The 25,060-nt window shown below is 34.2% G+C and overlaps 3 protein-coding genes across 8 annotated transcripts in view; 2 read left to right on the top strand and 1 right to left on the bottom strand.

The window, feature by feature from the left end:
- The window catches only part of LOC148623161 (uncharacterized), a 31,962-nt gene extending 28,519 nt beyond the window's left edge, over positions 1-3,443 (top strand). For 4 of the 5 annotated variants that reach the window (XM_088573722.1, XM_088573723.1, XM_088573725.1 and 1 more), the window contains exon 8: positions 336-545. In XM_088573722.1, the coding sequence (XP_088429848.1) occupies positions 336-480 (145 nt within the window). In that variant the 3' untranslated portion in view covers positions 481-545. Of the gene's footprint in view, positions 1-335; positions 546-3,267 lie in introns of those variants that run through there. The other variant, XM_088573724.1, reaches the window with a different exon arrangement.
- LOC148623160 (nucleotide triphosphate diphosphatase NUDT15-like) lies at positions 539-22,151 on the bottom strand. 2 transcript variants are annotated; one of them, XM_088573729.1, is made up of 4 exons: positions 22,102-22,151; positions 15,556-15,759; positions 6,990-7,186; positions 539-707 (listed from the first exon to the last, which is right to left on the bottom strand). In XM_088573729.1, the coding sequence occupies exons 2-4, from the start codon at positions 15,720-15,722 to the stop codon at positions 616-618; spliced, it is 456 nt and encodes a 151-aa protein (XP_088429855.1). In that variant the 5' UTR covers positions 15,723-15,759; positions 22,102-22,151; the 3' UTR covers positions 539-615. The 2 variants fall into 2 exon arrangements, with proteins under 2 accessions (XP_088429855.1, XP_088429854.1); XM_088573728.1 differs by lacking the exons at positions 539-707; positions 6,990-7,186 and adding exons at positions 10,321-14,719; positions 15,157-15,353.
- Positions 19,393-23,492, top strand: LOC148623159 (cholesterol 25-hydroxylase-like protein 1, member 2). Its single transcript, XM_088573727.1, has one exon. The coding sequence runs from the start codon at positions 19,686-19,688 to the stop codon at positions 20,619-20,621; it is 936 nt and encodes a 311-aa protein (XP_088429853.1). The 5' UTR covers positions 19,393-19,685; the 3' UTR covers positions 20,622-23,492.
- Positions 23,493-25,060: the final 1,568 nt, after the last annotated feature.

The following is a 25,060-nucleotide window of genomic DNA, read 5'->3' as shown; positions in this document are numbered from 1 at the left end:
CATGAATTACTTCTATTCTAATATGACAAAAAAGACTATTTCTGCATCCCAATCAGCATGAGGTAGTCAGGACTGAGGTAATATATCATTTAATGTTTATAGGCTGTCAATTTCCTCCTTAATTAGCGGTCAAATTAATTTCTTACTGAATAAAATTATGAGCATTGTTAAGTTTTTAATGAATGTTAAATAAAGTTTAAAACATGAGACATGAAAGTTTTTAAGAACAAAGCATGTGTACCATACAGAGTTTGGTTATGTAAGACAAGTTTCACAAATTGTCAAGCCTAGTGTTTATTTTATATAATTATAGTTGACTTTTCTGACTTTTTTAGTGGTCCAAAAAGATATGACTTTATCAATGGAATGTGGATATATTCACACGATGGTGTATCACTACATGAACTATTGGCTAAGGAAATAACTAAAGCTACATCTATTGACATAGATTTTTCAGAATGTGAATACTCAAAAAGCTGACAATGAGCATTATATACAGGTGCATGTAAATTTCTTAATTAATTATTAAATATTTAAAAAATGTTCATGTTTGTTTAATTTGGTATTACATGTTTTAGTAGTTCTCAGTTAAGTAAAACTGTCCTGATTTTAAGGTCAAAGTTTGTAGCCTTTATCCATGAACATCTGTAGTGGCCTGAAGCATTCTTCATATGGTATTCCATCTTTCCATTTCATCCACATCCATCCTTAAAATATCAATACACAAATACGATTGCCAATTTTAAATTACGAAAAATTTCCCCAATTCAAAAATGTTAAGATCATATTAATAATGAAAGTAAACCTTATTTATTGGGGTGAAGAGTAAAACATTACCTCCTGTTTTATCTTTGTCCTAAATAAACACCAAAGTCAATACATGGTGTAACAACTGAGACATTATCATTTTCTAGAACAGTATCTCATTATCAAAGTTATGTTGTGCAGAAGTTTCATCAAGTTTTGACATTACATGTATAAATATCCATACCAAAATATGTTATATAATTGAGTCATTATGCTTGCAGAAGCCATAGAGGGACATTCAGGTATTTGTGGTTACATTTTAGGTCATGTGTGCTATTGACATTACTTTATGTCTGTTGTCATTGTCTGTGGTCCTTAACAGTTTTTCAAAACTTTTTTGTTCTGACACTACTGGACCAATTAGAACCAAAATTGGTATGAAGGTTCCTTAGGTATTCTGCCTAGAACTGATGTGGGGATTTTGATCTGTTGAAAAACATGGCTGTCGTTATTAAAAATAGAACATAGGGGTAAGACAGGGGTAGAAGTGTTAATCATAATGAGATCTATATGTGATAAAATTTTTGTGTAAATCTGACAAGCAATCTTGTAGTTATTGCCCTATTTGGAAATTTTTATACTATTTTTAATATTACTTTAATAAAAAAAAACTACTGGACTGGTTTCAATGAAAGTTGATATGCTTCTTCCTTAGGTATGAGCATTAGAAATTTTTATCCAAGAAAAATCATGGCTACTTTTACAAAAATAGAATGTTGCTCATGAAGCCAATGAGTGATTCAGGCTCTTTAGAGTCTCTCCTTGTGAAGACTAATTGATATAATGTCAACAATCTAATCAACATGGGAAGAAAATAACTCGCCACCAGACAAACATCTTTTAATCCTGGATCTTAACTTGATAATAAATGCAACTCTTTAATCAACTTTTTATGGTGCTGCGGACGGCTAAGGATTTTTCGAACTTTATGGGCCTAGAGGGTATACGGCTATATCATATGTCAACGGAATGATAAATCAATGTAGTTTTTGAAAATTATTCTTTTTTAACTGAAAAGTGGTAAAGTTTTCTGCTATTTTGCATTAATTATAGGAGGGTCAAAGATCAATCGACCCCAATACACTTTGATAAGTGATTTAAGTGAAATCGTTCATTATAGGTAACGGAAAATAAGTAACATGTAAAGATCATATGTATAGAATTTCAAAAAATGTATAAAATAACTTTTTCTGACAAAATTTGACTATTTAATCAAAGAACAAAAATGCCTCTAAAATTGGTTGCATTTTAGTGCATTTTCATTGATTAAGAGATAATAAGACACCGTAGAGTATTACAATGTATATCTAAGTATTCTTTACTGAATAACAAATAAAATAAACACAAAGTTCTCGATTCGATCTGCAACGTAGGCTTTGCAAAATGAGTTTGAAGTTGATGATGATTGGCGGTTTTTAGGGTCTTGACTATCCTTACGGATCTCGCACGACCGCCCCTTACGGGACTTCTGTTAGTAATGCCGGTTAGTAGTAGAAGGTAGTGGAGCCCAGCCTTCGGGATACCTGACCGAAGAACTCCGTCAGAGTATGTCCTAATAGCGGCTGGGCTGCTGTGTTGACGCTCTGGCCTACTCCCGGACCCCACGTGGGTCCGAGTGCGTTTCCCCACTCTTACCCTTGGAGTACGTCAACGTGTTGAATGAGTTTGAAGTTGCAAATTGTACTAAAATTGTATAACATGGAATTGTTTCCGTGCAATTTGTCTAGTTTCCGGACTGTTTTTAGGTTACAGACCACCAATTCAACCAATGAGCATTTGGAACGTACGCACAAATAGTCTTACGCGGAAATTACCCCCTGTTCGTCATAGTGCTGTGGAAAAAGTTCTCATTTTATTTTAAAAATTTAAACAGTTTCTGAAAGGAAAAACATCTCTGTACATTTTACAGGTGCATTTTGCTTCTTGTGATGTGAAGCCTAATCTCCATAATGATTTCTAAATATACGGCTATCTTGTGAAAACACTGGGATTTCCCATGTTATTTATAGACCCTTCACTTCCGGTGACCAGTACTGCACTGCAAGTCTGCTGGTCTCAGTATCGTATTAATTTTCCCATAGACTTCTATAGTGAAGTGCATATTTTTAGGAACTTTTAAAAAATATGTAAATTGATTCAATAAAACTTTCACTTATGTAGCATTTCTAAAGACATGTGAAAAAATAATTTCCCGCAAAGAAAATAGGGTGAGTCGAAGATCGGACAGAAAAGTAGTCTCGAACTATAAATAGCCAATTTCCCTACTTTCACTTTCGTTTTGCACTCACCAAACCAATCTTTTCAGTGGAACATTTTTATGATATCATGTTAGATTTCTTTTAAAAAAAGTTCTTCATCTTACAGTGTGATGTTTGCTCTATTTATAAGTCATTGTTCATATCTTTTGACAAAATATTAGTTTGTAGAGAGGCAAAAAGAAAATGCACTATATTTTTATAGCATCCATGTTTTGACGTACACCTGCTGAGGGATATGCAATACGATACTGGTACCTGCTAACCCCATATGCCATTCTGAGAAGCCGTTGAATATTGTGAAATTAGCATAGAAGCCTATGGGAAGTGGAATTAGTGGTTTCTAGCCTTTAGGATAAACAGACACATGTAAAGTATCGAGTCTACCTTACGTTTTGATGAAAAGACTTAGGGTTTTGAGATTTATTTTTGTACATACAAATATGATACATATTTTTTGTTGCATTTGTCTTTATATGCTTGGACTTCAAATAAAACCTTCAAGATTTAACCATGAATCCGGGATTCTCAAACAAAAAATACGACTCGGGGGTTCTTGATAAGGCTGGATTTCGTAATAAATTTGACAATACATAAACTGTGAACTTTGAACTTTGCATGGACGCATATGCAAACATGTACATTATGTTTAACTGTGCGCCAGGCTGTTGCTTGTAATGCAGTATCCTCTACAATGGCGGATCCACACTGTAAAAAGGAGGGTGCCAGAGGGGGTTCCTCAGAAAAGGGTGTGTGTGCTAGGATATTATTTACTATTTTTGTCAATTTTTCACATGAAAATGACAAATTTTCCAATAAAAAGGGGGAAGCCAATTCCATGCACCCCCTCTGGATCTGCCGCTGCTCTGAACGTTTTATACTAAACTAGATGATAAAAACAAACCAGATTCCTTGTAAACATATTAATTCTAACGTAAAAATAAGTAAGAAGTTCAGACGCAATAAAAACTAAGATTTTTTTACCTCTCAAAAAGACTCCAGTTTTAGTAGTATGAATAGGACACAATGGTATCATAGTTCTTGTAGAATATTAGTTCAAAGAAAACATCATTGTCCAGGCCAGGGGCGGATCAATAATATTAAAAAAAGAGAGGGGCTCTGATCAAGACGTTTTAAAACGGGATACAATCTATCGTTTGCTATATTTACTGTCTATAAGTTGTTATAAACTTTTCTTTTTAGCACACCTGGCCGAAGGCCATGTGAGCTATTGCCATCACTTGTCGTCCGTCTTCGTCGTTAACAATTTTTCAAAACTGTTCTCCTCTGAAACTACTTGACCAATTGGAACCAAACTTGGTATGAATATTCCTTGGGGTATCCTGCATAGAACTGATGTGGTAATTTTTTATCCGTCGAAGAACATGGCAGCCGTTACTAAAAAATTGAACATAGGGGTCAGACAGCAGATTTTTGCATATATCTCCAAAGTCGTTCGGTTTAGCTTAATTTTGACTGGATTAAAGTGTTCAGCATGATGAGATCTATCTCTGGTCAAATTTTGGTTTTAATCCGTTAAGCCATGTTGGAGTTATTGCCCTTTTTCAACGATTTTTGCCATTTTTAATGTTACTTCTTTCAAAAATCTTCTCCTCTGATACTACTTAACCAATTGAAACCAAACTTGGTATGAATGTTCCTTGGGGTATTCTGCATAGAGTTGATGTGGGGATTTTTGACCTGTTGAAAAAACATGGCAGCGGTTACTAAAAATAGAACATAGGGGTCAGACATTAGTTTTCTCATATATCTTAAAAACCGTTAGGTTTAGCCAAATTCTTTCAATAGCTGAAATGATCCATATTATTAGGACTACAAAAGTCTTCAGGAATAAAAGTTGTCAGATGACTCCTTGTAAGAGTTATTGCCCTTGAAAGGGGAAAATGACTTTTTTTAACAGTTTTTAGTCAATATCTTGAAAACTATGATACATTAAAAAAATTTTTTTCAATTGTTGAAAGAGTAATCAAGGGAACCAAGGTTATAGCGGTAAACGAATGCAATCCAGGGACAAAGACCAGACATGGAAAACAGACACACACAACAAAGAACATAAACTAAAATCATACATACAAAATAACAAAAACAAATGAGAAAAGATCTTATGATAAGTCCTACCAAAGACTTCTTGAGTCAAAACTGTTGGACAACAAAGAATGAACAAGTGAGTCACTTTATGGTACACTCAAATGCAGATTTGTTATATTCTAAATACCAATAAGAATTAAACTGAATATGGGATCACAACTGTAAAAGCATCTTCGTTACCTTTGGGTTACGGTCTTGCCCCCTCCCTTCACGCAATGGGAGGGGCAGGACCGTAACCCTTGCCTAACGAAGATGCCGTAAAATATAGGAATCGGAAATAAGCCACTCAATTTGGAAACTTTTCATCGGTCTGCATGATATGATAGTAAATGCCAATTTTATTTGAAATAATCCATTCACAAAAAATCTTTGTAATGTTCTCTTTTTCACCGTCACATACTAGATGACTTTTAAGCAATGCCAGTTTTCCTCCATCGTTTAAACCGGAATGACATCATTTATATAAGAACAGATCGACGGGCGCTTTAGGAAAAACAGAAAAGGCGTTAAAATTCATAACCTAGCAATGAACCTGGTCCAAACCCCCAGTTTTTTTTGTTTTTTTTTTTTATTAAGCCCGGCTTGCTAGTTAATTCTTTAAATTTATATACACGTTATTCTCATGACTATTTTGGTATTTTTGGTGCTTTGTCTTGACTATATGGATATCCCATTCTTCATTCCAATTTCCTGAACAGAAAAAAATATGTCAAACTTTTATCTTTTATCAAACTTTTATCTATCTGCTTAAAAAGCACTTAAAATCTTGATCATGTCAAAAAATAAATTACTTTGAATGATATTCATGCTTTTCTGTTGTACCAACAGTTCGTAAACAGAACAGGTTGTCCGGCAATTGATTTCGTATTTTAGTACAATTAGTAGTTAAAAAATGTGAAAATTTGCAATTTCAAACTCATTTTGCAAAGCCCATGTTTCAGATCGAATCGAGAACATTGTGTTTATTTTATTTGTTATTCAGTAAAAAATACTAAGATATTCATTGTAATGTCTTATTATCTCTTAATCATTGAAAATGCACTAAAATGCAACCATTTTTAGGGGCAACTTTGTTCTGTGATTTAATTGTCAACTTTTGTCGGAAAAAGTTCTTTTTTCCATTTTTGAAATTCTATACATATGATCTTTACATGTTATTTGTTTCCCAATACCTACAATGAACAATAGCAGAAAACTTCACCTTTTTTCACTTTGATAAGTATGATATTCAAAAACTACATTGATTTATCTTTCCAATGTCATATGATACAGCCGTATACCCTCTAGGCCCACTAAACTCGAAAACTAAAGAACTTTTTGATACCTGCCACAGCACTATTAAGGAAGCTCTTCAATATCAGATTTTTTAATACATTACATATAAGAAATTTGGTTTTGGAGGAAAAAATGGCAAATAATAAGCAAAAGATCAGTAGTATGTAGTAGAAATAATTATAAAAAAATATATTTGAGGGAGGTGACCCTAACCATTTGGTAATTAAGGACAAAAAACAAGTATTTTTCTTTTGTTTTCGCACAATGGATGTATAAAATTGTACTACAATGTTCCATATCACAAAAAGCAGGTTGGATGAGTAATTTTGAGCCTTTGGAACTGGATTAAGGCCAATTTTTAAATAGATGAAATATCGAATATGTACTTGTGGCCTAAAACCAGACAATTTTCCAACCTTACAAATACATGTAGTATAGGTCACAAGAAATGTCGGAAAATCGTATGTCGGTGACATGTTCTCTATATTTACGACTTCACTATCATATGTATGTATCTAGTTAAACATCTTATTTCAGACTCACCTTCACATTTGTTGGCTTCTAAATTTTTGGGTTCTTTCAAGACTGACGTGTCAATTTCCCCCCTCATAAATATTTCAATATAGTGATAGTTTTCCTCTGGAATAATACAGTTCATCACTGTAACTAGTTGTATACTGTTTAGTACCAGTCCAGTTTCTTCTCTGGTCTCCCTCTCCGCACACTCACTCCATTCTTCCCTACAATAGTCAATATAACTTGCAGTGTTACAATACTATTTGATTCAAATATTTTCTGTATATTCAGCGCCTTCCATGATAAGTTTTTTTCCTCATTTGTAAGGCTGATGTATATACTTTTTATGTTGCATACTTCATGTGGAGAAGGAGTTTCCTACTAATTCTGATGTGCTTTATTCTGAATGCGCCTGCATTTGTGACTGTATATCTCTACTTCGTTCGTTTCATTGACTGCATTCAAGTACACTCATAAAGTAAATTGTCTGCTTCTATTTCTGATGTATTCAACGGGTCATAGTTTTCCTTTCCTCGTTTGTCTACCCCGGACTTGACTTTTTATGAGCAACTCAGCAGGTGTTTCTAGAAAAGCAGAGGACACTTACCCTACCGGTGCACCTGGTCCATGCTCCCAGTTTTAGTAGAGTCCGAGTTGCTCATTTACTTTTGTTACTTTGTATGTATGATTTTAGTTACTTTATGTTCTTTGTTGTGAATGTCTGTTTTCCATGTCTGGTCTTTGTCCCTGGATTACATTATTTTGATTACCGCTATAGCCTTGGTTCCCTTGATTACTCTTTCAAAACTAATAAGCATATGTAAACACAATACAAGTCCATGTATGTACGTACTAAAAACTATACCAACATCAGGCAGAGGCAGCAAAATTTTGAAACAATAACATTTTCAATTGCATCTATGATTTAAATGAATGCTAAATGTAATGTTTATCAGCGTGAAAAAAAAATTTCAATTTGTTTTTGTTTTTGTTTTTGTTTTTTTTTGTTTTGTTTTGTTTTTTTTTTTTCGGGGGGGGGGGTCATTTCATGGCACAAGTATGTTTTTAAAAAAAGTTGATTTCTTACAGAGAAGTTAAAGTGGACAATTTTTGATTTTTTTCTTGATTGTAAACAAGCAATGTGGTGTCATTGTGTGTAATCATTCCTTACAAGTCATTATGAATAGTTTTTACCAATTTTATATTGGTTTGCTATTTAGAAGATCAAATTTTGATGACCAACCCCCATGCTTCGAGCGTTGTCCATAGTAGTCCAATATTACAGGTTAGACTCTCCTTGAATATATTTTCAGATGGTTTTAAGGTACCTCTTGTTTACGAATTTTTTTTCTGTAACTGAACTATTTAAAATTCGTAAGTCCTCCTTTTATTGGACTAATACAATAATCAAGACAATTTGGTAATCAGGAATAGGTATCTTGGCTTTGACAACACGATAGTTGCTATAAGACTATTTGATTTGGAGTTATTTACTAACAGTATACCCTAACCAGTTACTACAGTTAATATTAAATCCTCCAGAAGTCATGGCCTACTTAGTTTTTGGTTTTGTTTTCTGATTGTATTTCTCTTATACTTGGTACTTTTGAGTCCATCAAAATTTTTTTAGAGTTTTAGAGTTTTAGGGTTTTTATTGTTTTAATTTATTTTTATGTATTAAGTTACGGTTTATATTTTGCCTCAAATAGGAAAACAATCATATACATATGTTTTAAGGAGTGACGTCTCAGCATAACAATCGAATACCAAGGAATTTTACTGTTCAAAATCGAATTCTATACTAGAAGTGTTCAGAATCCAAGTTATTGAAATAGGAAGGTCTCACTAACCACTTCCGGGTCAAATGGCCACCCCCTATGTAGTACCAAAAACACACTGAATCTAGACATATGCATTGTAAGTGCATTATTTATGTGTATTATGATTAAAAGTAGTCAAAATGAAGCTAAGAATGTGTACTTTAAAATCATATATGTAATAAATACAAAAGTGTATGAATATTGTTTACATGTGTGAGTAATTTGCCTCCATGCTGTCAGTTAGCCGAACAGGTAAAAATGTGGATTTTCAGTATTATTTATTCAAGTAAATTTTGTGAAGAATTTCTACTATCATCGTACCATTAGCATAATGATTTTGGAAGCCTTATTTTCCAAGCTTCGCAACGGTATGCAACTTTAAGATGTCATTTGTCCTGGGAATTCACAGTGAGACTTTGAAAATTACTTTTTTAACATGTAAAGTAATGGAAACTTTAGAAGTGGTTAGTGAGACCGAAGCCAAATCCAGCACCGATAACTCATATCTGTAGCCCAAAATTTAATACATAGAAAAAAGCCACAGTGTTAAATGGGATCGAATTATGTGCTACGGAAAATTTCAGTAAATAATATAAAAAGATGTAGAGCATGTTATTAGTACCGTTCCGATCTCGGTTCATGTATGTTTTCTATTTCTTTAAAGTTATCTCGCCAACGCAGCTTCATACATTATAAACGTTTAAAATGTGCAAGAAAAAGCCTTTTAAGTGTGTACATGGTGTAAAAAAATAGTTTAATGTTCAAAATATTACAATATCCATACATGCATTGATAAACGTCATGTCCAACGTTTCCTTTTTGGCCCGACAAAGTCGCATTTTTAGGTATTCTATGTCCTTTTTATCAAGATTTAAACCTTATTAAACCTTATTTTTGAAAAAAAACCTTCTGTTTATAAATTACTGCAGCCCTTTAATTTAGAAAGTGTCAGGTAATTGTGCAATCTTGGAAAATGATGACCTATAGGGTGTATGTGATCAACGGACTTATTATAAGCCATTGATATCGTAATTAACACTGAAGCGTGAACAATGGGACAATTTAAATACGTCAAAATCCTAATACATGATAAGAATGTAAAAACAGCAAAGACGATCTTTATGTTGTGCATAGGTTACCTGGAAGGCTAGCAAACTGTTGTTAAGCATTCTCACGTATGTGCAGAGGGACTGTATATCCCAGTGAAGGAATTGGATCATAAAAGTGTACAAATGTAGTGTAAAATACATGTATGTTATCCCACAGGGGGAAGTTATGTCCAGTGAGTGTTAATTTTTAGTTCATGTTGTATCAGGTTATTAGGATTTTTAAGAGATATTGATTTGGGTGGAATTTTAGAAAAAAAAAAGGCAGTACAGATTAGCCATGCATATTGATGACCAGTGATACCTGCATGGTTGCTTCAGAATTGGTCCTAACTCACTGCACTTTTCCTTCATTGTACTATTTTTGTCTGCAATAATCGTCATTTAAAGAGTGTCGTGTCATGATTTGATACTTTTCTTAGTAAAGGGGTGGCCTTTAAATAAAACAGAGGGGAGTGTAGTGATCTTAGGTTTAGATTGACCCAAATCCTCATCAGTCTTGGGAATCCCCCAAATGATGACACTGGTTCCTTCTCATTAGATACCAGTCTTCTGGCTCCAGACACTGACCAGACATGACATTTACAAGTCCCTGAAATAAATACAGATACTGGAGCCCCAGAAGCACACAAAGTGACAAGTATGTAGTAATAATAATAATATTCTTTATTTAAACAGGATAACATATTTAGTTACGTATCTAGTTTACAATATGGTCCTGCATTATATACATATATACGGCATAAATTATAAAAGTTACAATATAGCAGTAAAATACAAACAATGTTTGACTTGCAATACAAATAAACTAATTACCATAATATTGTTGTAAATGCATTTTTTTTAAAAAAGATTCTATGGTTGTACATTTTTTTAAAGTTTCATTGAGATTATTCCATAGATAACTACCAGAAATAATAAAAGATCGTTTATAATACCCTGTTTTTGATTTTGGAACATATAATAAATTTTGGGTACTTTGTCTTGTTGATCTTTAACTAACTTGGTCAACATATTTAAATACGTTTAAATAATCTGGAACCATTTGATTTATTGATTTAAAAACAAGAATTGCCTTTCTATAAACAAAATAATCTGGCAGTGGTATCCATTTTAACCTGTTCAAAAGTACAGCAGATGGTGTCATAAAATTTTGCTCGTTCAAAATAATCCGAGCAGCGTTTTTTTTGTAGTTTAATAAAAATATTGCAAGCATTTTTTGCACCTGACCAGATTGTACAGAAATAATTGAAATGTGGGAAAATTACAGTGTTATAAACCTTAAGTAATGCAGAATTAGACATAAAATATTTCAAAAACTCCTATTTTCTTGGATATATATTTAGAAACAATCAATATGATATGACAATGAACAATCAATGTTTACTCTTAACAGTTTAGCTACATCAACAATTTCAATATTCATTTTCTACATTTTGACAGTCATTGTTTTGTACCTATTAACATACACTGTGTTTTCTAAAGATTCATGATTGTTAATTTATTGTCTTTCATCCACTGCATTGAATTATAAAGATCTGCTTTATTCTCATTCGTATTCAATCTGAAACATCCTGTGAAGTGTCATCCGCATAAATGGTAGCATATGCAAATTTTAAATATTTTGGATAATAATTTACATACAATATGAAAAATAGAGGCCCAAGTATTGAATCTTGAGAAACACCTATAGATATACTCTTAGGCTTTGAAAAACAAAACTACCTTTCCAGCCAACATATTGTTCTCTATTTGAGAGGTATGACTTTTACCACAAAATAGAATTTTCACAAACACCAAAAGATTTCAATTTATACAATAAAACACCATGGTTAACAGTGTAAAATGCTTTACTCAAGTCAATAAATAATACACCTGTTAATTTACCATCGTCAATATGCTTGAGCCAACGATCAACTAAACCATTTAATGCGGTCTCACAAGAGTGTTTTGGTCGGAAACCGGATTGACTTGTAGTTATTAATTTATTACTTGACAAATATTCATAAAATGTACTAAAGACATGTCTTTCAAGAATTTTGCTTACAATTAGCAATACCGAAACTGGTCTGCAGTTGTTTACAATATGTTCATCGCCTGATTTGAATATAGGAGTACCCCTGTCATTTTTCCAGTTATTTTCCACAAAGTTTGTATCAACTGAAAAGTTCAAAATAAATTTAAAAAACAGCAAAACAGCACTTGATGTTAATTTAAGCAATTTAACAGATATATTGTCTAATCATGTAGCCTTTCCAGTACACATTCCAGAGATTTCCTTCTGAACAAAACTTTTAGTCATTTTTTGGTATACTAAATGAGTAAGGTGGCATAAGTTGTTCAATATCCGGTAGAGAGTTATCAAAATTTTTACCCAAATTATGACCGATACTGCAGAAAATGTAGTTAAATATGTCAGCAACCTCATCATTTTCGGACGCAGTTTGATCATCTTTTTCTAAATACGAAGTACATGAGTTTTTAGATTTTGATGGAATGAATTCCACATCTTTTCGTTTATATAAGATTGTTTTGCCTCTGATTTTTTTAATTTTATTTCTGGCATATTTGTATAACGCCCAGTCATATTTGTATAACGCCCAGTCATATTTGTGTAACGCCTAGTCATATTTGTATAACGCCCAGTCATATTTGTGTAACGCCTAGTCATATTTGTATAACGCCCAGTCATATTTGTGTAACGCCCAGTCATATTTGTGTAACGCCTAGTCATATTTGTATAACGCCCAGTCATATTTGTGTAACGCCCAGTCATATTTGTGTAACGCCTAGTCATATTTGTATAACGCCCAGTCATATTTGTGTAACGTCCAGTCATATTTGTATAACGCCCAGTCATATTTGTGTAACGCCAAAATATATTTGTATAACGCCCAGTTATATTCAGAATTTGTCTTTAAGGCTTGTGAATGTAAATAATCTCGTTGGTGCATTTCAGTTAGCACTACAACATTAATAATTCATTGTTCTGGTCTTTTGTTAATCCTCCTTTCATTAAAGGGCAAATGATCGTCAATTATTTCCATAAGACTGTACTTAAAGAATATCCACATTTCGTTAACATCATTCATAGTACCAGTTACTTCGTACATACACATTGTAGCGAACCGAATAAAACATTACATAAAAAACTGAAGATAAGGAAAACGAGACGTAACACAAAAACATAAAGCACTCGCAATATAAACTCCCGCAAAAAAAAACAAAAAACAAAAAAAAACGGGAGTGACATCAGGTCCTTCGGAAGAGTAATCATGTTCTGCTTCGCCAGCGGCACCCATAGTATTGCAAGTGAGTGTAATCCAGTAACAGTCTATCAACAAAATGCAGCTCCCCGACACGAATCACAGAGGGGCCCCATAAAACAATTCACATTTGGGCGATATCATTCAATTCAACAAAGTATCATGATGTAGATAAAAAAATAATGTGGAAATAGTGGAAAATCACCCAATGTAGACAAATTAAATTAAAATAATATAAGATCACCAAAAAACATGGGGTATTGTCAATGTAAAAACGCCGGAACATCGTTTGATCTTGAACTTGATAAAATAATGATTCAAGAATATCGACACGCAACCGAAATCTAAAATAGGAGAAGCACATTTTCAATAGGTCGGAGTGATGGGGGAACAGAACTGCGACACATCCCCCAAAATTAACTTTTAAAATTTTGGTCCGATTTTGATTTTTTTAAAATATATTTCTTATAAAAATCCCAGATTTCGTTTATTCAACCAGATTCCAGATATCTCTTACTGATAATAATGATGTCTTTGATGAGAACCATTAAAGCAGAATTTCTATCAACTTGAATTGAATATCAAAATTTGCGCAATATTGTGTGCAAACCATTTGTGTCCATAATGAACTGAACGTTCTTCTGTTTAAGTGTCAAACCACACTTGCCCTGAGTGAACATACTCGTATCATGCTGGTTTCATTTATTCCACGCAGTGGTGTAGGAGGAGTAGCAAGAGAGACCGATAGGTTCCTCTCTGTATCGCATGTACGGACGGAAGTGTGGATGGAGGTATGAACGAAAGGATGGATACAACAATCGCTATATATCATCTCTACAAGTTTGGTATCATGAAAGATATGTAAAGCTGAAATATATACTTACCCACATTGGCATTAGTATCAAACTGGACATGTGGGATTTTTTAAATAATTATCGATTCATTATTCATAAGCTTTTGTATGATTGCTGCGTGTGAAAATAATTTTTAAGCCCACGAGTGAGTGCATTTACAAACATAAATGCTCTCGTTGAGACAATAAAATTAAAACAGGCAACCTTATTTTTTTAAGTTGATCTACTATATTATCATAGCCGGAGCCCAGTGGGGGTCTTTTACGAGTTTGGAATGGGACATGTACCCTATTAGAGCAGAAAAAAAAACTCACCTAATGTCATTCCCTTTTTAGTGAAAGATTATATTTCAACTGCTTTATTTTTGTCTATGTTGTCTTGTTTTTCTCATCTTTTATAATTGTATTTTATTTTGTTGACTAAATTGTGTATGCCGATCGTCTCTGTTTCTTGTTTTCACATTTTGGTCTTGTACTTGGGTTTTTAATGTCTCTGAATTGTACTTCTATTTTAAAGCTTTTGGTGTTTTTGGCGAACAATTTATTGTCTATGAACACATATGGTATATAACATGACAATGTGGTTATTACAGTCCGTGCTGATTTGGTATTGACGGTCTAAATGGATGATAACCCTGGCGAATGACAACCTCTAGTGGTCGGAAACATTGGCCTGCAGGTACGAACTTGTCCCAGTCCATCCATACCCATCCTAAAACAAAAACACTTATTTTTTAGGCATATATAAACTGAACTTTCAAATGGATTCTTCGAAATCGCAGATCTAAATTAAAAGGCATGAAGTATTCACATAAAACATCAGTATTGCTGATTTCTAATAAGATATTTTTCCCGACGCAGTCGGTATAGTTTCGCTTTTTATCCTTTGACCTTAAGGACCTTCTATGGAAACGCAAGTCACCTGATCATAATTCTGTTTCCCGATTGGCCAAGTACTGATTACTTAGTGGCGTTCGAAAAATCTGCATTGAAAATTTGAAATTGCGTGCCTTGGGTTATTTTCTTGAAAGAAATGTAGAAACTTAGAAGTTAAAAGGACAAAATTTTACTGCGTCGGCTATCTTTTTTAAAAGACACTAGTTGTTTTAAATTAGGTTTGAACTTTTGAGTTAATTGTCTTATATCTACCTTCACACTTATCTGGTTCTTGATTAACAGGTTCTTTTAGAAAACTTCCGTCGACCTCTCCTTGTACAAACAGAGTAACATAATGATAATTTTCTGATTTTACGATACAGTTCACAACCGTGGCATATCTCATATTCTTTAACCGTAAACCAGTCTCCTCTAGTGTTTCCCTGCTACCACACTCAACCCATTCTTCTCTGTAAAACGGATTCAGGTCACATGTGAATATTCTAATCTTGGTTTATGAAAAATACCGTTTAAGAATATTTCGTTATTTTAGTGTCAACGAGAAAGGGGTTATGCGTTTTGCGTGGGTGTTTTATTGTTTTTTTTTTAATTAAACGACCAGAAGAGGGTATCGATGCCTGAAACGTTGAGTGATTAAATTAAGAGTCTTACCCAAACTCAAGATGTCCTCCAGGGAGGGCGTACTTGCCACGTCCACTAGAATTTTTCCTGATTCCAACCAATACACAGTTTGGGTGGTCTTTACTGGTTACGAACACACCGACTCCAACCTTTGGCCTCTCCTTTGTTGTATTTGTATCTGCCATTGCTGAACTCATTATTCGCACAAGTAATAACTACTTAGTCTGCGTATACCTGTAAAAAACAAGTAATAAATAATTTATCCTGAAAATTCAATTATTTTGCTTCAGGGGTATACATGTGTTTGCAACTGACTGTCCCTTGTCGATAACCCACAGCTGACTACGTTTCGTACCTCACTCCTCCTGGATGACTACGCTTCGTACATCGCGCAGTCAGTGGTGTTTTCGACGATGCTGACGGTCGAGCAGAGCAAGGTTGTATTTTCGTTGTGGTGTACCGAACCAATTCTTGAAAAATGCTATGACATCATATTATCTTTCTGCAGACTTAAATCAACTCAAGAGACTCACTTACTCATTTGCTACACATCCATTCGCTTATAGAATTTACTTGATCCCAACTTAAAATTATTGACACAGAAAAGTCCATCTTGTGATTATTTTTGTTGTACCTGTTTAAAGCTTAAGTCGGCACCACTGTCTATTCGGTTTCATCGTTGCAGCCTATCTTACAATGTATGAAACAGTAACTTTTCTCACAATATGTTTCTAATTTATCTTTTCGGACAGAGAAATAAAGGGAACCGGGGTTCGAACAATAATAAAATAGAACATTATCCAATGATCACGATAAGACAAGAAAGAAAACTAAACACAAAACAAGGAAATATCCAACATAACATGCACATAGAAACAAAGTAAATAAGCAACCGTGAGTCGGTAAATAAGCAACCGTGAGTCGGTAAAGTAAGTGTTCTAGAAACACCCGCTCATAAAGTGTCACGCCCGGGGTAGACGAAAGAGGAAGGAAAAAAAAACTTCAACACTAGCTGTGAACAAATCGGTTCTAATGGTGCATTTACAACTTAACTATCTACGAGTTCATAATGACGACCATGATTTTATTGTAGTGATGACACGTTAATCCTGTAGCAACACAACACAATTCTTGATGACGATAAATAAGATAATATTTAAGCCTGTGTTTATAAAAAAAAATGTAGCAATGTCAGGAATGAATCTTAGAGTGCATTCTGGATAGGACAAATTTAGAGTAGAATTTTCTTCGTTACGGTTTCAGCAGTGGCTTTTTGATCTGTATTTAAAAAAGAATGCCATGAACACCTAACAGAGATTCTCCCATGTCTGATCTAGTTGATTTGTGTCTGTATCCGCTGTGATAAGCTTCCACATATATTAATCCCTGGCTACGCCACTGAATACCCCCGCAACCTGTTGAACCCTGTACATTTGTGGACCAATGTGGACACACGATTCATTGGACACATTTTAAGCATTTTTGACACACAATTTGGTGCCATTCTAAAACACACAACTCAAAAAAGAAATCAGTCCTATTTTTGTGGTTGACAACACGTGCAAATTAATTTAAACATAAATTCCTGACAATATTCACAAATCTCTATGATAATTTACATGTCGTCAAGGAAGAGCTGCAGACTACGCATCAGACCGAGATTTGCTGAACAACGCCTTTAAGTAAAACAACCGTCATTTCCACAATATTTGCCCAAACCTTAATTCCTAACATTATGCACATTACCATGTGGTTAAATTACATCCCACAAAGTATCATAATAACGCTGCAAGCTGCTTAGAAAATGGTTGCGTACAGACGGACAAATACTATAGTCCAAGATGCATAATAAACCATTTGATGTTCAGCTAGAAATGAAAACCCAACGACATTATAAATGGTCACCAATCCTAGAATGGAAATACGAGAAAGGAATGATGAGTACCAATTGGAAGAGCTTTCTACAGATATTTTCATTCAGGCCCGGGCGTATCCAAATACTTGCAAAAAAGGGAATTGTTTCCGATCAAGAAACTTGCGTAAAGAAAGGGGGTTCCAGACTTATTTGCTGCTCAATTTCTGCCAAATTTAAAACAAAAGGGTAGCCCAACCCCGAAACAATCCAGATTTATCACCAACTGTATCGTGCATTATAAAAATGGAGCCTTTCCTTGCATTAGACCGACATACCGGAAGGGAACGTTCTCTCATTTACGGTCATAGAATACATTTTTATCTTATATTCCTCGAACATAAAACAATCGCCATATTAAACATACTAAAAACTGGCAGCATTGTGAATTGATCTTAATCAGTAGGAATTTTGATGATGCAGTTTTTCTAAGGAATGGTGTCAATCTGTGGTCTGGTGATATTGCTTTTTGTAGTAATCAGGGGCGGATCCAGGATTTTAGATTAAGAGGGGGGGGGGCACAGTAAAAAAATTCGTAGGTGCAATGTAGATATCTTTTGTGGTAAAATTAGCGAGAAATTAAAGTTTCTACCTAAAACCGCCTAAATTTACCCGTCTCAATCCGCCCCTGGTAATTATTCTATTTGGCTATTTGGCCACATGTTGTAATGATAGAGCTGTAGGCGATTCAGGGCCTACAAAATGCATGGCTAGTGTTTCCCGCACCAGACCTAATTGTTGAAATTATATTCTAAGACTTTGGCGTTGATGTTAATGCATGGTTCTGAGACTCTTGAACTAGGTGCCAAAACTAAGCGCTTTTATTGACACATAGCCATTAGGTGTCTATGCGACAATTTGTAGCACACGAGCTGTATAGCTTATCAACTTAGAAATAGTTGTAGCTAGTTGAGAGGTACATGTATGTAAGGACATGATTTATTTCAACAATTGCGGCATAAGCTTGAATAATTTGCCAGACAGTTTGGCGTGGAGGTCGATATATTGAATGAAAATTGAGAAACTGGGAAGAACCCTTAGTAGATTGTAGTTGATTTATGAAATATGTCGACGAGTTTTGTGTTCATTCATCAAGGTGTTCCATGTAACCAAACATTGAGCCTGAATATTACACAAACTGACTCATTGCTACGTACGACGTCACGATGTGCACTTTTTCCCGTTGACCCGGAATTTCGTAAAAATTAAATTGAAATTTCTGAGTGGATTGCCTCATAACAGCTTTATTTCAACAAAATGAGACCAAACCGTATAGTACTACCTGAATTGCACAATGGAAGTCAACTTTCTGTGGGGCACATCATTTCGATATGCAGGGTCAAATGAAATTCGGACTAATGCTATATTAGTCCGATTTTAGCTCATTGATTGATTGATTGTAGGGGTTTAACGCCCGAACAGCAATATTTCAGCTATATTCAGACAATGAACATGAAAGGGGCGATAAAATGAACATGAAATGATGATGAAAAAGCTCATTAGCTACCGGAGTATATATCCATAGTAAACTTTTACGAGCAAGGACTTTTAGCAGCAAGCGGTTATGGAGGTCTGCGTAGAACGGTTCGATTGCATGGTGGATTCACCCGAGGATCGATTATTCAGCGTATTACATTATACTGCCACTAAGATTATAAAGGATAAAAGAAATAAATCACGGAAACTCCATTCTATCATTGTTTCACCAAAGGCTTAATTACCATTTATGTCGCATTTTTTTTTGCCCCGAGCGATTGTACACACACACACACAGACATAGTAAAACACTAATATGTAACCATGACACAAAGCTCTCGCTTCATTTATATTAAGGAATCATTGTTTAATTCATATGCCCCTCGATCGGTGCCCCTTAATTGGAAATACACATTTTCATCACATCTGACATATGTCCCGCTTTTGGGCTAGTCAACGAACCAGCAATGAACCAAGATGGCTAAATGCATCCATTCATAACATCAAGTAAATCATTGATTATTGACTCTGCAGCTATTGTAACCGTGTGTAATAAATTATCATCTGAACATCTTGATCATTGATTTTTTTTTTACCAACTGGAGCCTCAGACGACTAGTACGTGTGTATAGCATGTATTTACAAACACACAAATGATAAAACTACACATTCATTAAATCCCATGGATTAGATATGGAAATTTAACTGGACCGGGAAGGAGGGATCATTATTCTTTTCGTAGTATACATTCTTTCGTTTAGTGCTCTTAGAAATGTCCAATTTTTTTGTTGATTTTGGGCGAATATTAGCAAACATCAACTCATCCAATTTACTTACCGGTGTCTCCAGTAAAAATGATTCATCTATTAGTGGTCGGACTTTATTACAAGTAATTTGGGATCTACGGATTGGCAGGGAGGATTTTGTGAGCTCCCCTCTCTTCCCGGTCGTTATATCCGTAACATTTTATTTCACACTTTGTACACCATTTATGATAGCAGATTTGTATGGAGAAAAATGGAGATGGATACACAAATATAAGATACAACCTGATAAAGAAGTGACATATGCACACATCGCTGATACACTTTCGAATACTTTTTGGAATCACGTTCTCTTAATCCTCCCTGCCACTATAGGACAGCTGATCTGGACTCCGCCTACCATACTACCACTCAAAGCTCCAAGTTGGTTTGAGTTCATCTGGCAACAGCTCGCTATATTGATCGTGTTTGACTTTCAATATTTTATTTGGCACTGGAGCCACCACAAGGTGAGATTTCTATACAAACATATACATGCGATACACCACCGATACCACAGTCCGTTTGTATGGGTCACTCAGTACCTTCACCCTTGGGAACTTCTGACCGTCGGATTCCTTATAACAACCAACTCCTGGTTCTTCCAGTGTCATCCAATGACCACTTGGTCTTATATGATCCTAAGTATTGTTGTCAGTGTGGAAGCTCATCTTGGTTACGATTTCCCGTTCTGTTTCAACAATGTTATACCTTTGGGAATTGTAGGTGGTGCTCCGAAACACGACATGCATCACCTCAAACCTATGACAAACTTTGCTCCTTTCTTCAACATCTTTGACAAAATGTGTGGAACGTTTTGTCCACCAATGCAAGCAGGGGGAACAAGACCAAAAGACCTTTTGGAATACGACCGAAGAGTAAAAGAAGTTAAGAAACTGTATTAATTTTAGTGGTTCAATGTACTTAGTATTATATAGAAACTAAGTTAATTTATACATATAATGAAACTAAGGTAATTTGTATTGATCATTGTTTACATTTCTGATATTTTTTAAACATAAGGTTTTGTTGATCCAGGAATTATTTACGGTTGTATTTAATAGAAACTGGGCCAGCTATTTAAATTATTATAATAATCAAGTGAGATATGTGTAAGGTCCTGAATGCCCGGGTCTTGCTATGGATTTTATTAGATATTTGTATTGTTCAATAATGTATCAATGTATTCACACGTTTGAAGGGAAACGATAAGAAAGTATTGGCACATGAGCCATACCATTCAGAAAAATGAACAATTCACATTCATTATTCTCTAACTGTATTAAATTCTAAAGTACCAGAGTGATCGTGTTAGTAATAAAAAAAATAATTTCAGTAATTACCCTCTACGTGTTTAACAACGGTTTACATTGATAAACATTGTAAGTCGTAACAACTAACGCAAATTTATACGTTGCATTTACACAAAATTAGAATCCCCTGGGTAGTCAACATGGTGTTCTATTTTCTAATGTTTTCATTTCATCTTGAAACTTTATGGGAACCTTTGTACGTGTACATTCATTTTCATGCTTACTTATTTTTTCAATATTTTTAATACCTTTCGTGGTTTTCAGAGAATAAAGGAATATATATATTATATACCACGACTTTAGATCAGTATGACATACTACAGCAACGTGTAGTGACAAATTTCTATGGTTTCTCTGTACAAGTGCAATCAGTAAATGTAAAAGTGGTAACCATATGTATGCTACTATAGTTGTTATGTTGTATATTTCATATTTTTAAGTCTATTTATAAAGTATGTACTTTTGTAAATATTCAATGTAGGAATTAAAACCCAACATAATGTCGGACAGGTATTTTATGAACTACACATATATCCGTGTCTACTTATTGGAATTAATTGATTACTATGTTTCAATATTCAGTTTAAAATTTAGGAAAGAGAGAGATCGGAACACACAATTTAGTTTTTGATATATAACATTTTCAACCAATTAGTATATTCAAATGGTAATTTTATTTTAGATTTTTTTGTGAGTGTACATTTCCACAAAAAGTCTTAAATTTAAATGTGGAAGTAAAAAACTGTAAGCAAGGTGAAATGTGTTTTATCATGGAAAGTAGTAGGTCATATCTATTTGTTTGAATCTTTGTTCCTATAAAATTGCCTCCATAGTTCTAAAGGCATGGCAAAATATATAATAATTCTTTAATTACATTTACAATGTCGATGTTTAGTGTATGTGTGTGTTCTTGTTACAAGAAAGAACTGATGCCATTTACTTAATACTACAATATTGTTTTATTTTATTGTTATTTTTTTATAATTATGATTTTCTTGTATTTGTCGTTTATAGATTAATTACATTGACGTTAAAAACCGAGTAATTAAGTCTTATAACATTATTATTGTACCTGTTAATGAAGCTTCCTACCGGAAGTCGATGCAAGTATTTGCTCAATCGGAACTACTCTTGATTTAGTATACTTAGTCTATCAGAAATAACTGAGTAGTTCTGATTTGTATTTGACTCTGATGAAGATCTTTGATTTGTTTTAGCTTTTGCTTTATTTACTTTTAATCGCGCACAATTTATACATGTTATTTGTAATTTAGTTTTTGTTGTTATATTCCAATGGTTTACTCTTTTTAATTGTTGTGCAATGACTGCAGCCAACCAGTTGTTACTGGAATGGATTTTCATGACGTTTTTCTGTAAAACTGAGTTATTAATCCAATATTATTTGTACAAGTAATGGTGCTTATCATGACGTTTTCTATAGGAAACCGACGGTGCCTAATCTGACTGGCGTAAATGTATTTTAACTATGAGAACCTCCTGTTGAAGAGTGGCCACTTCTTGCTATTCTCATGACACAGCGAATATTCACTTAAATCATAGCAACATGACTCTTTCTGGGAATCAGACATTTCGAGTCTAGAATTACTTTTTTGTAAAATAATACTTTAACTGTTTGTATAGAAACATGCATTCTAAAGATCAGACATGTTGCCGTAACATCGCTTTAATTATACAGGATAATAATAATAACAAGAAGAGAAGAATGTTTATTTTCTGATCAAAGGGCCCATGAAGGGCATAGTCCCAAAACGAATCAATTTGTATATTCTACAGTGGCAGAATGCGGCCATGAAAGAAAAATAAATATTATGTTGTTCCATCAAGAAGTATGTAGTTTCCACAAGATGAGTTTCTCATTCCCACAGAATACATATCTCGTCCCCTCAAGATAATATGTCGTTCCCACAAGATTATATGTCGTTCCCACAAGAAAATATGCCGTTCCCCCAAGATAAATATCTCGTTCTCACAAGGTATATCGTTCCCTCAAGATATTATGTCGTGTTATCTTGTGGGAACGAAATAGTATCTTGAGGGAACGATATATTTTCTTAAGGGAACGAGGAACTTATCTTGTGTGAACTACATGCTTTCTTCAGGGAACAACATAATATTTTTTTTCTTTCATGGCCGCATTCTGCCACCGTAATGAAGGGCATGGTCACAAAACGGAACAATTTGTATATTGCGTCGTACACACACGAGTAAATGTGAGCTTATGACGGAATGTTTTATCTTTGCTGTATGCATGTAAAATTTCAATGAATCACTGTAAGTACATATTTGATGTTTTATAAAGGTCTGTTTAGTAAATATGTGATAACATTTACAATGACTGAGAATGGATGTATTTGTTGAGCAGATTTGTGCTAGAAATTGTGATGAGAAATTTAAAATACAAACAAAAGAAAAGTTTACAATAAATGCGTTTCTTTGTTATAATCCTGTGTTGCTTTTCATTGATAAGCGCCATCGACAAAACTGTAATATTCAGTAGAACTCCATACAGTACAGGTACGTTTGAAAACACTTGATGAAGCTGTAATATACATTGTACACTTCACATCGGTTGGTAATTTACTTATTATACCACGGCAAACAAAGTTTTTGGGTACGCATGTTTCACCCGCTCTGTCCGTCCGTCTATCCAAACTATTTTCTTATCAGCTTGCAGCATTGTTATAAAACTTTGTGGGATGTAATTTAACCACATTTAGATGTGCATACTGTCATGAATTTATGTTTGGACAAAAAATGTAGAAATTACGGCTGTTGGATTTAAGCGTTTTTCAGCAAAACTTGGTCTGATGGGTTGTCCACAACTCCTTAACGACATGCAGGATTGTTATGAATCCTAATGGCGCGTTAAATTACCATATTGGGATGTGAATATTGTCAGGAATTTATGTTTTAACAAAAATTTTAGAAATAATGACCGTTGGAACTAAGATATTTTTCAGCAAAACTTGCATGGTCTGATGGGTTGTCCACAACTCCTCCTTAACGGCATGCGGGATTGTTACGTAGTTTGTATTGTCAGGAATTAGTCATATTCTATTGCTGTGTTGTCAACAAAACAATAGTACTGATTGTTGTTTGGAGTTTCAGAAATGTTGCTTTTTCTATACACCATAAAAATGTGTACAATATGAATCGTAATCCCCACTGGTCACCAAATGTACAGGATTCAACGGACTGCCGGGATATATAGTGTTAGGGGCAATGTCTATAGTTTATGAAAGCCACAGATTTTTTTTCAATTTCATTCCATTCAATCGATATGTGTTTTGGTGAACATGTCTTTTTCATTTTTAAGTTATTCCATTGCAACAGCGCTCATCAAGTTGAATCGTACACTATCTTGGTAAAAAGGCGGAAGATTGGGGACCCTTCAATTAACTAGAGAAAAAGAAGAAGACTAGTGAATACCTTTCAGTATAGAATATGTGTTACGTGTATGGTACATGTGCAATTGAAACAAAAGATCAAGGTACATGTAAAATGACATATTTACAAATCGGCGTTGTCCTTGTTCCAGATCAGACTGTGAGGTTATACACATATATGAACAATGTTTATCATAAACGATAAAAAGAAAACATGGCCTATATATCTAGATGTCCTCATTGTACTGCTTGATCCAGCCAGCAGTCATTGATTTATTGAGAATTAAAGTCGCATAGCATTTGCACCACTTGTCAACATTTCATTTACGCTATTTTATAGGAAAACACTTAACACGACGGGTATAAAAATATATCACACAATTTCTTACTCACTATAACGGTAATTGTATCCCTAATGTAAAACCGTCACTATCTTCGACTATAATTATTTAAGTGCATTCCAGCAAGAATCAGAATTCGGCACGAATGAATTTTAATTTGCCCATGGTGTAAGATTTTGTATAAGTATGGAAAAAGTCAAAAGTCAAGAAATGAGTATTCAATTTCAATAATGTTTGTCAAACATATAATTTCTTGCTTTCTTATGCTAGACGCGACCAGTTA

This window comes from Perna viridis, chromosome 3 (assembly GCF_037379345.1).
Source record: "Perna viridis isolate PV_CMFRI_1.1 ecotype Kerala chromosome 3, ASM3737934v1, whole genome shotgun sequence".
In the NCBI taxonomy this organism is placed as follows: Eukaryota; Metazoa; Mollusca; class Bivalvia; order Mytilida; family Mytilidae; genus Perna; species Perna viridis.
The sequence above is the reverse complement of the archived record's forward strand: the minus strand, read 5'-3'. Positions and strand labels throughout refer to the sequence as shown.